This window comes from Larus michahellis, chromosome 11 (genome assembly GCF_964199755.1).
Source record: "Larus michahellis chromosome 11, bLarMic1.1, whole genome shotgun sequence".
Lineage (NCBI taxonomy): Eukaryota > Metazoa > Chordata > Aves > Charadriiformes > Laridae > Larus > Larus michahellis.
The window spans coordinates 12,780,306-12,793,064 of record NC_133906.1 but is presented as its reverse complement, the minus strand read 5'-3'; the positions used below and the strand labels follow the sequence as shown (position 1 = coordinate 12,793,064).

Here is a 12,759-nt window from a genome sequence, read left to right as displayed (position 1 = left end):
TTCTTTCCCACCTCAAGATGAAAACTGTGTCTTTTTGCATTATTCTAAACTTTCTTTAGTCTTTGCTGTTACCTCTACTTGCCGCTGGCCACACCAGCCCCAGCAGGGCACTGCGTCTCTCCGCCTGGGACACCAAGAGCAGGCAGGGGGATGATCCTGCAATTATCTCTAAACTCTGAAGGTTCAGCCCACAGGGAGCGTCCAAAAGCTCAACCAAAAGCTCAGCTCCTTGGAGACGCTCGTTGTCAACCTCATGTACTGTAAGGATTTATTTTCGAACCCACTATTGTAGATTTTGGCTGTTAAGAGATGCACCCTCACCCCCTGCACACGGATCACAATAACCTCAACAAACCCACCAGCAACCTCCTCTCTTCCCTGCACACCCCCACCGGGAAGCCGGGGATGCCCACATAAGCATGGCACAGGAGGGGGAGATCCCAGACTGCTGGGTGCTTCCCCTTTGCCCCAAAGGAAAGGGCACAAAGAACCACCTGTGGGGCAGAAAACCTGGTGATTTGCTCTCCTGAGAGAGGCTGGAAGCAGAAGGGGAAGAAAGGAGGTGCTAACGCAGACTCCAGTATGTGTACTGTGTCTCTCTCTAACACAATTCACCACTTACATTTTACCAAAGGATATTATTACTGACTGAAATGAAACTCAGTTCATATTTGTATCTGACAAATACATTTTTGACATTTTTATTTTATCTGACAATTGTGATTATACAAGTAGCACCATAACTATGCTAGCAAGTACCATATTAATCTCTACAGCTCAAGGAAAAAATATCAAGCATAAAAGGTAGATGACACTAATAAAAATGTTTTATGCCATTTTACAACTGCTGCTAGATCACTAGTTGATGTGCTCTTCAGTTCCTCTAAGTCATCCAGGACTTAGTAGAGAACAAATACGTGTTGATACACTTAAATTTATTCATTTAACCTATCTTTTCTAGAGAGATTCCGACAGACATTTAAGAGGAATCCAGAGCATGAACAAAAATAATTTCCTTTTCTTCAGTTTAAAGATATAAACTCCACTCCAACTTTAGGTGTGTGGCTCTGGGCTTTCCCTCTCATCTGTGGCTTCAGTGTCAGGTCCCTCTCCTGAGTAAGGATGGGCAGGCCCTTCCCTACAGTTCTAGAGTTCTGCTCTCTCAGATTCAGCAACAAGATATAAGTGCTGACAGGAATAAAAAATAACCCTGTTTTGTGTGTATGACTCACTTCTGCTGAACATACTGCGAGACAGCGCAACTGAGTGCGGATAGGAAAGTATAGGAGAAATTCTAGAGTAAAAGAAAATCTTGCTCGTACACGCCATAAAATGCAGTACTTATTTTTAACATATTAAAGTGCTGCTCACATAATTGCCTTAGCTTCATAAGCAGCGTGACCTTTATTGACTAGGACTCAAAAATAAAAAGGGCATTTGAACATTTGAAGTTACCTTCGAGGTTCATGCCAGCCTGAAGACATTTGCGGTAGCGGCACGCTGGACAGTTTTTCCTCCGAATTTTGTCGATAATGCAATCGTTCCTCCCAGCGCACAGGTAGTTGTGCTGCCCTGTATTCACAATGACAAACAAAATAACTGTAAGCTCTACAATGACAGTAGTACACGAAGTCATTTACTCTTTCCACAATGTTATGAATCTGGGGACTATGTAATATTTTTACTTACTGTACTTATTTCTTGCAAAACTAAGACCAGTACCCATATGATTTCACGTATCTACACACCAAACAGATTTCTCATATCTAGACACTAAAGCCAATACATGTAGGAAGAAACACTGTTTTCTGTTTGTTAACATCAGGCAAATTCTATATTTACAACTATTTTTCTCCTACATTCCTCAAAGCTGTCTTCTATAGCATGTTTCTGATTTCCCTAAATAGTTTCACAAGAGATGTAAATAACATTCATGGACACATTTTGAAAGTATAAATATCAACATTTCTCCAGATACACAGACACAGCCTTTCATCACTCTGAGAGTCATGAAGCTTCCTCTTGTTTAGCTCGGAGTCTGAACTGGACAAACCAAGTGCTCTAACACTTTTATAGATTCACAGATTCAGAGCAAAACTGACCCTAGAAATACGGTAACTTGAGCTAGTAAACTAAAATAACTGTATTCTGAGCTGTTCAGAGCAGAACAACAGAAGAGTAGTATCTATTCTTAATTATTTGAATGCTATAATTGTCTCAAGATAAATGTAAAAAAAGGTACTGCCAAAAGATATATCCTTCTCTCAGATAGGGATCAAAACGCAGATATGTCTTTCGAGGGCAGAAAGCTGCTACCTAGGCTTCTACACTGTATTTCCAAGTCCTGAGAGTACAATAGTGAGAGAAACAAACATGTTTTCCAAATACTGAGTTATTAACAATGGAGCCTAAGAGCCTTCTCACAGAAAGAGAGAAAAAGAGCCTAAGAGCCTTCTCACATGGTTAAGGAATTTGTCTCAAGTCAGCTGTGAAAATTTTGGGTATGCAGAGTCCATGACTCTGTGGCTTCTCCAGGGAAGCGTTTCAAGTTCCTCGATATTCCAAGGAAGCCCTGAAGGTTTTTCTGAATGAACTCCCCACCTTTCTCATTTGAAGAAGAGGGACCCTCACTGACCCCTGTGTCATCGTTGTGCTTAAGATAAGTTAGAAAATAGATCCATGATTCACGATTCTGCTTACCATGAGCATACTAACATGTATCCAACGAATATACATGCACACACGGGAGATACAAGCCATGAACTGACATAACTTCATGTCTCACAGAGATGCTCAGTGAGACCACGGTTTCACACGGTGCACATTTCCCTGAGCTGTTCCATTTTCTTTTCCCTAATGAAGAGCTTCATCTCCATGAAAGTAGTTCGATCTCTTGTATCTACTGCTTACCTATTCTTGCCTTTTTCAGGTGAAAGCTGCACTATTTCTGTGTGTTACATTATATTAAAGCCTTCCTGTCACATGAACATGTTGTGAGAAATGAAGCTGACTCCACCTTCTGCTTCACGTCTGACTGCTGCCCAGAGAAGATGCCGGTTGCACAAAGGAACGTATTTCAAAAACCAGACAAAGAAACTTCACAAACAAGACACTATTAACAACGGGTAGTGAGCAAACGGAGATGTTTCCAAGGGGATTTATGGCAAACAGGAGCATTTTACAGACAGGCTGGACACTTTACCGCCACAGCACCCACAGCACAAGTAGGTGCCTGGGGCTCTGAAGCACCGTGAGACCGAATGAGTCTCTGCTCATTTGAGCACGCCGGTGTATAAAAAGGTTAGAAATTGCAGGGGTTTCGTAGATGGAATTAAAAATGCTGAAGAAGGAGGACAATCTGGAGCAGAGCGGGAGGCAGAGGTGGTGGGGGAATCTGGGGAGGGGAGGTGTGAGGATGTGCAGCGCGGCGAGGAAGCGGGGGAGGAGTGGGGAAGAGCTGGGCTGGCAGCAGGGGGACACGCTGGGAGGTGAACGGGGTTGGTTCTGGGACCAGAGAAACTGAATCATGAGGGCTCTGGGCTTTAAAGTACCATAAAGAAAATAAGAACAAGATGGCTTTGGCCATCCTGGGATTCTGAAGGAAGGACCTTGTCTGCATGAAGAACTGTGTATAAATATACAGCTGCTGTCCCACACCTTCATCCTTCCTCTTCTCCTCTAGTTCTACTCTTTGTTGAAAGAAATACACTTTATATTGATTTTCTAAATATTGGTACTTTCAGTTTCTGTAACTATTTCCGTCACAGTGTATATGTGTTTAGACAAAGGTACAAAAAAGGGTTTCAGGCTGAAGGCTGGGTAACCCATGTGCAGAGCCAGTTTGATCCGTACACTAACAGATGCCTGGCAGCTATTAATAAAAAGGATACTGCAGAAACAAATTCTTTTTACATGTGTTCCTAAAAAGAAAAATGCCTATAAGAGACAAAAGTAAATTATTTGTTTCTTAAAGTGAATACCGAAACTAACAGATCCTGGAAAAATTCCTGAAAACATCTGCAATATCTAATCTGAAGGATTAAGGTTGAGATAATCTGTGGAACAATAAAAATGAAAGCAGAGGTAAACCTTGAGCAATTTATTGCAATTTTTCAGCTACAAGCCTGCTTCCATTTTTACCATTAATACAGTTGATAAGATGCGGCAAGTCGCACCACTGATCAAAAGGAATTACTGCATTGATTTCTTCATGTATCAATACTTTTGTGATTTGTTAAAGCTTGAGGACAAGCAAAAGCATCACTATGACATATATTCAGCTGCTATATAATACTTCTGGGGGACATCCAGTGACCTTATTTTAAGTAAAGATACAGATGATCATTTACTTCAAATAAAGAGCCTGGCCCTAAATGGGAGTGCAACTGCAGACAGGATCGGCTGGGAGTCACGGAGAGCCCGAGCAGCTCCATGCTTTGCACTTGAGCTCATTTTGTCTCGTTATATTCAGAAACAGCTTCAGCTTCCCACAGAACTGACATCTTTCCCTTGTGACTAGCAAAAACTGCAACGTGAACTTGACTTTTCGGATCCCTCCGAGAGGCTCTGCATTTCCACGGAGCTCCCCATTGCATCCAGTAAGCTGGGAACTGGGAAAACATGCTTCTTCCAAAAGACTGAATGGTGGCTTATCTTTGTCCAAACAGCCTTTCCCCTTCTCCAGTGAAACCCAACTTGCAAAAATGTTAGCAAAACAGGACAGTCTAATTCAAAATACCCAGTAACCGCATGAAGAAGGCATGAGGCAGGAAACCCTGTAGGGTTGTAACTAAGAACGACATAATTTCACACTCAAAGCATCGTTCTCCTTTCAGAGACGCTGAGAATGTACTCAGTATATTATCAATATAACTCTTCTGCATCTCTCTCATCCTGCAAGCGAGGAGTCAGACACTGAGCTACAGCCCAGTTCATTACACAATGGCTACTTATGCAGCCCAAAAATCAGAGATTACTTATTCTGCTATACACACTACAGATTCACGTTTAGTTTTTCATCATCTCTATTTTCCAGAATGATTTTCTTCTTGTGATTAGAGAGAAATCTCAATGATCCAAAACCACACACATGTTCCTGTTACCTAGTTACCCCTGCAAGTAACACACATAGGCACGTATGGAATTTAACCAATACTGCTTACAGGAAAACTTGTAAAACTATCATAACCTCGCACACAATAGATTTATCAAGTTTCATGTACAGTTTTACACAGAAAACAGCTAACACTAAACTTAAAAATCACAAACTTTACAAACCTAATGCACACAGACAATGATTTGTATATAAATAAGACAAATAAACAAAAACAACAGTGAAAGACAACAAAAGAAAACAAAAAGCCAAGACAACAATGCATCCTTTTACACTGTGAGTGAATGGGAGCATTTTATAAATGTAAATGGAATCTATGCTTCAGATAATACACCATTATCAATGTTATTTACTATGAAAAGATCAGTGATATAATGGATGGGATTTTCCAGTAGGTTTCTAGCAAAAACAAGGATTACAGTAAGATTAAATAGACTGGGTTTGGATGCGGATGATATGTACATGGATTTTATATTTTTAAACAGCAAATTCATCGGAACACGTCTTACCTTCCACAGCTCTTTTGAAGAACACTTTGCAGCTGCCGCAAGTAAGAACACCATAATGACACCCAGAGGCCTCATCGGAGCAAACAAGACAAAGCTTGGGAGGTGGTCCCGTAGTTGCTGAGGTTGTGGATGGAGAAGAGCTTACATCTGATCTCATTCCAGGGCTAAAAAAAGGCATAAAAATACTAATTAATTAAGATCTCTGGGATACTGGCAAACATAATATTTGGAACTGCAAGAAATAAATAGATTTTATATAGATAGATATATATATAAATAGATTGCCCTTATCCTCAAAGAGGGTGCGGTTCTGCAGACAGGGTTCACTAGGCTCTGAAACAGTTAACCAATGAATTTTGTACAGCTGTATGGATTTTTCACTGCCTACTTGACTAGGTCAAGATTGCTTCCCTGACACATCTCTGAAGCCAAGTTTCTTGCACAATTACCCTAGCCTTTAAAATTGACTCTTAAAACATGTGCTTATTCCATATTGTTTTCATTACTGTCACATTCCCTGCTATAGGAAGGGAATTGTTTTCATTACTGTCACATTCCCTGCACTCGGCAGCGAGTCCTGCAAGAGCTTCCTTTCCAGCATCATCACAGAGTTCTCCACTGGGATACTATTATGCAAGAAGCTGCGCAAATGAAGCCATATATTGACATATATTTACAGTAATAAATGATCATTTCACCCTGGCATTTTAGGAAAAGAATATCTATTCCTAATTTCAGGATCTGACATGGCTTTCCTATGTAAAACCTGGCCTGTATACAGGCCATCTACAAATGAAGGGTTAGCTCTTTAACATAGAGCAAAACCCAATCTATCGTAATCACCTTCGAGCTGCTTCTAATCATACGGGCTGAACCCCCAGCGGTTGTGCCCCAGTTCAGAGGCTGATCTCATTCAGCACGCGTAAACAACACGGCCCAAACCCGACGCACTCCCTGTCCCAGGCTGCCTCGACACCTCCTGCTATAAGGCGCATTTTGTTGAATGTATTTTCACAAAGTTTTAAGCTTTTAAAATGCATTTTCTATACTTGTATGCATGACTTAAAGTGATTCTGAGAAAATTTTGTCCACCAGTTTTCCAGACACTTTCTGGATGATGTTAGAAAATAACACTTTGTTAAAGACTTTGGTGCATTTACTCAGAAACTCCCCAGAACGTCCACGCTCCCTACTGTGGGCTTAACACCGGTGCATGGGCTGGCGTTTGCATGGAAACTCCTTTCCCTCTCCTCAAGAAAGTCTGACCAGATTTGGTCACACAATTTAAAAAAACTCATAATTCTCAAACATTCACAAAAACCTTAAATTCCAGCCCAAACTGCAACACTCCAGCACCCGGGAGGCTTTGCTGTTGAAGAGGTCACCTCCCTAGGCCCCATCCCCAGCCAGCAATGGAGAAACGGTCTGTCCCACAGTTCCAAGGACTTCTGCTGCCGCGTCTGCTCATACTGGGAGGGAGGGAGATAATAAAAGCAGACACAAGGAGCAGGAATCCTACCGCTCAAATGCAGAGGGATAACAATCAAACCTGAATAAACATGTCAACGAAGTCCACACTTCAACAAATATGGAACCAGGCGGGAGAGAAAAATGAAAATTACTTGTGTTAGGGAAAAACATGAGACAATACAGGCAAGCAAAGACCTAAGGTATGTGTAGACCCCTCTAAAAACCAGAGCCTGCGATGAGTGAGGGGAGGAGATACCCCGCGCCTAAGCTAGAGCAGAGGAAAGTAAAACACGGACAAGAACAGAGCAACAGCTCGAACATGCTGGAAGAGCTGTGGGAAGAAGGAGAGAAGAATAAGACCAGAACACAGGTGGTGGGAAGGCTTCAGCAGGAAAGGCTCACAGCGGGAATGAAGCAGAGTGAGTCAACCTTGAGGAAAAAAGGGAGGGAAAAAAAAAACCCACCCAGGAAAGAACGCTTCTTCCCAGAACTTGGAAAAAACCTCAGATTTATCACATCGCTCCTTTGCGTTCAGAAAATATTTGTGAAATACTGCAACATTTCTACTCTGTCACTGCACAAAGAGGCTGACAACCATCATCAGCCAGTCTGTCAACTTAAGTGGCCGTCACTGATAGTTTATGATCCATATGATGGCTTTTCTGTGTTTTCTAATTAATTCGTCTTCTTTTAAAGAGCAGAAAGCTATAGTAAAATATTAAGGTTGCACAATTCAGCACTCGACATCCAAGTAATGGTAGAATGTAATTCAACCCAGTTACATTTATTTGATGTCCTTACAAATACGCGTCGTTAGTTACAGGCTCATCCTAATTTCTCCAAAGCATGTCTGCCTCCCTCAGAGCAGAGTTGCTCTAGGAATGAATCCTGTAACGACGGAAGCTGCCGTTCGCGTGGCCCCATCTCCTCCGATGAAGAAATCGGCTAATCGAGGCTAATGGCTGTGGGTTTGCAGGACAAGAAACCTCATGTTAAGAAAGCTGAGTATTCAAATCTACTTCTGCCTCCTATCACAAAGCTGTGCGTGATGGGATTTGGTTCATACAAACCAGCCTTTTCAGAAACCTGCCGCCTTAACACACAGCTGGAGATCCGGCACGCGCTTTGACGGAAGACACGCCACACCTCAAGTCACCGGGGCTGTGCTTTGCACCCAGCGACACCCAGCTCCTTCCCCGCCACGCGGCTGGAACTGGTGCCCGTGTTCAACACCCATCACGGTTTGGGTGCTCCTGCACTTGCCAGCACATCTCAGCTTCGCTCCGTGCTCAGAGGTGAAGTCTCCGCACCCTTCAGGCTGTGGGGAAGCACAGACCAACCCCACCACTGCCCGAGCGGTTCCCCGAGTCCCCCGCCTGCTCCTGGCTGAGGGGCAGGTCTGCTTCCCACCAGGATTCCAGCAGGGATCCAGAGACGAGAGGGCAACCCCAGCCTTGAGAACCCCTACTTGGTTCTGTGCTCCCTCACAGCGTTCCTCTCTAATTAGACGAATTATTTTAACTGCAAAGCTTTGCTTCCTTACGTACGATACCTCTAGTACTTTCTTCTGTTGCTTAGTTCAGGTTGGTTTTTTTCCTTGTGTAGTTTTTCCTCTTGCCCCCCCCGATCCATTACTTACGGATCCACTTGGAAAAAGAATTAAATTGTTTCTCCACTTTGTAGTGTCATATGCAAAAAAAGAAAAACAAACCCCAAACAAAAACCCAACACTTACCTCAAAACCAAACAACCCCTCCTATTAAAAACAGTAATCATTGGCCAGTCAAAAGCTGCAGTAAGTTGCCTTATTTTCTCTAACATTTTAGGCCCAGTAGCTCCTTTTCGTATACTAAAAGTCTCAGTTTAAACATTGAAATATAGTCTGTGAGCCTATGATTTTAAATAAGGAATAACTTGAGAACTTCAATTCATTAAAATGATTAAACCCAGAAAAAGATCGAAACATCTTTCTATGCAGAGTTTTGAAGACAGCTAATTTAGATACAAAAATTAAACTCTCTACCTTACAAATTTCTGACAAAAGCATTCCTAAGGAAACATTCATCAACTGTCACAGAAACTACGGCAGCGCCAAACATATTCCACTGAAACTTTTCAATCACCTTTAATTTTTAAACAGGGCTCATTTTCTGTACCAGTGCCACAGAAAATGTAATATGAGAAAGAAAACAGATGATATGACTTACAAAACTAAAAATAAATTATTACATTGATTAATAAAGCAGTAGCCAGCAATCTAATCTGGGCTTCTGGCGTATCTTTTCAAGCCTGGCTCTATCAGATAAGGCCAATATTTACTAACTGTGTGGAGAGCTGCCAAGCACTGACAGTCCCCTGCTTGTGTAAAACACCATTTTGCTTGTCTAAAACATGGAGAACAGGAGGGATTACAGTGCATCAGGGCTCCTGCAAGAGCTACACCAAAGCAGCTTGAGCTTCAATATAAGTCTTTTGCCTATAAAGTTCTATACAGCAAAAAAGACAAACAACCACTTCCTAAGGAAGAGGTGAGGGAGGGAAGTTAATACTCCGAGATAATCTAACAATAAAAAAGTTACTGTTCAGTTATTTGCAGAAATGTTTTTAAACTCAACAAAACCCTAATAAACTATGATTCTTATCTAAATAAAAGAAAAAGTCAAGAAGCAGAGATGAGAAAAAAAATCAAATTTTAAGGGTTCCAAATTTGTCAAAACTTCAAATTTCATTTTGGGAGGGCAAGGTGTTATTTGTTTACGGGTACTAAGCTCCATTCCCATGTACTTTCAGAAACTATTTATATATAATCTAATTTTATTCATTTGTATAGATAGATTTATTGTTTCCAGTCAAGGAAACATACGGGGGTACAGTGGAAAGACTTCAAGAAGATGCAGCCACAGTAATGGGCCCTGCAGAAACCAAGTTGTTTAACCTCAGCCATTTCTGTGTTAATCATTTACCAGAGATTTTCAAACCAGGCTCAAGGTTCAAACCTTAATAAAGTCGGGTGTGGTAACCTTTATGGCTGTGTGAAGTTTTCCTTTCTCGGGGTCCCCGTCCACGGTGGGTCACGTTGTCCGCCCACGGAGGCCGGTGGCCAGGGCCCAGGCGAGCCAGTCCCTCCAGTGCCATGCGGTGCCAGCAGGAGCCCAGGAACAGGCAACCAGCAAAGAGCCCCGTGACCCGCCAGAAACTGCCCTGCAGAAGGATGGACTCGATGATCTTAAAGGTTCCTTCCAACCTAGACAATTCGATGATTCCAAGATGTGGCAGATCCTTATTCCCTCCTCTGAAGAAACCTTCCTCCAGCGCAGTTGTTCATTACTGACCGAAACATTTGCTTCTTCCTCTTTCTCTTTCTTCTGCCTTTACCGTGACAACATCCATCCTCCGCCACACAACACAGCATACGCACGCTCCCTCCCGTATGGTGAACTTCCTAACATTCTAACATTATTTAAACCCCTTCCTGTTACTTTACATTATTAAGCAAAAAAATCTCTAGTGAGATAATGAAGAGATGAATACTTTCAACAACTAAAATTATTAGTCCTTTACAGTCTACAACTGACAACTCTTTACCACCAAAGGAAAGCTCAGGACGATCAGCCTCAATCGATTTTGTCCAAGACCATGCCCAGCCCCAGCACTCTTCTGCTGAAGGGTAAGCTTTTTTAAAATGCAAAATAAAGTAGCACCTATAGCAAGTTACACACATGCAATGAGAAGAGAACTCGGTCAATAATTTAAAAGCTAACTGCATTTAAGGAAAACGGCTGCAAGCTACAGAACAGGAGAAGCAGCACCTCGGGAAACCTGGGGGCTGCCAGGCAAAGAAGCTGCTGTCACCTTGGCAATTCCCACCTTTTAAAAGCAATCTACCCTGAAGAAAAGTTCAGGGGAAATGCATAATAATGTTTTTTTCAGCCATACAGACAGCTAAGCTATTCCCTGGTGCTATTATAAATTACAAAAACAGAACACTTGCAACTGGCTCCTAAAAACCTGTAAGAAAATGCTGTTCGTGTCCAAGTGCCAACTCTGAGAGCAGCAATGGATGCAGCGTGGCTCGGGTTGGAAGAAATGGCTCAGAATTTGACTGTATTTATTGAGACTAGTCTTTTGATAAGACTATTCATTTGGCACCTACTTCTAATGTAATGCTTCACACACGCGAGTCGCATTCCCTCACAACACACGGCACACCGTCAGTCCTGCTTCTCCAGCGGAAGCCACGTCAGGACCCAACCGACGTATTCCCAAAAAGCCAGTTACTTCTCTGTGGAAGGAGTATCACCACACTAACAGTAAAGAAACAATTTTCAATGCCATTGCCATCTGGGCCTCATTCTTATCTTCTAGCAATGAGAACAATGTAAACACTCAGCTGCATACACCAACTGATTACATTTTTTGAATTGCTTACTTATTTCTTTATTGACTAGAGAAACCACTAATTATTTTTTATACCCTTTTAGGCAGTAAAGTAGCTTTCGGTTCAAGCAGGAAAAAAATTTTAAAACAAGGCTATTGATGCTATACTTGTCATCACTATATTAAAATAAAAATATATTTGCCAACTGAAAATCATTTCAAAAACGCATTTTGCTGAGGACCTGAAGCACTGGTTAGGATGGTCTCCTCTAACACACTCACTGAAGTTCAAAGAGCATGAAAATTAGTACGAGGTGGTAAGAACCAACGTGGGCAGCCCCCCACCCTGGGTCCATCGGTCCGTGGGGGGCTGGGGCTGTGCAGAACCCCGTTCCCGGCACCGGGTGTCATGCACGGTGGGTCCCCCCCACCACAGGTGTCCTGGGGTGTGGGCTGAGGCTGCTGCCGACTGCGGGAGCGCGCAGCACCCCCCCCCAGCAACCCACCCACCCTCCAAGTAGCTTCATAACAGGCAGGCTCTGTACAAAACTTTTCTTTCCCATTTTGTACTTAAAACAGAACCGAATTGCTTTGGTAAAAGCACTGCTCTTCATTACAAGCATGTCCCCAGTGATGCCATAATAAATTAATAATCTACTTTGGATTGCACTATTTACCAAAGCCTGCGACTAAAAGCACCCAGTATTACTGTTTTACAGCACCTCTGAAAGCCGAGATGATTAACACCATTTCCTTTATCGCACACCCAGATAAATGCTGTATCATGACTTGATACACCAGGAAACCAGATTTTGAACTAACGGCCTGGGTTTGCGCACACGCCTGTAACACAACCAAGATCACACCACCGTGAGGAACGGCTCGCCCAGAATGGCCAAATTTCCTTCAGTGCTGGATAGAGAAACTCACGGCAGAGAAACAGCTTATTTTACAACCAGATCGGCAGGTCCCAGCAGCCTGCTCCTGACATGCCCTCCGCATCAGCATATATTTTGTCGGTAACTTAAAATGGAGCCCTGGGATTCCAATGCACAGAAAAACTTAAAATGAGATATATCTAGAGCAGCAAAGTCTTGTAATTAGCCTCTGTCTGCAGAACTACATCCATTTTACCATCCCTTTAACACAACTAAAGCAGACTGTAGGATTCGTTGTTTTGTGTAATGTCACCTCAAATACCCTAAACGTTTTGGCTTATGTTTCCAACAGCTCAGGTAGATCATAACAAGGACACTGACCAAAGCACCAAGACTTTCAGAACAAAAAAGT

At 42.4% G+C, this 12,759-nt stretch overlaps 1 protein-coding gene across 3 annotated transcripts in view; it reads right to left on the bottom strand.

Moving 5' to 3' along the window:
* The window catches only part of NR3C1 (nuclear receptor subfamily 3 group C member 1), a 67,358-nt gene that overhangs the window by 20,713 nt on the left and 33,886 nt on the right, over positions 1–12,759 (bottom strand). For all 3 annotated transcript variants that reach the window (XM_074603557.1, XM_074603555.1, XM_074603556.1), the window contains exons 3-4: positions 5,623–5,786; positions 1,456–1,572 (exon numbers count right to left, since the gene is read on the bottom strand). In XM_074603557.1, coding sequence (XP_074459658.1) covers positions 1,456–1,572; positions 5,623–5,786 — 281 coding nt within the window. The remainder of the gene's footprint in view (positions 1–1,455; positions 1,573–5,622; positions 5,787–12,759) is intronic.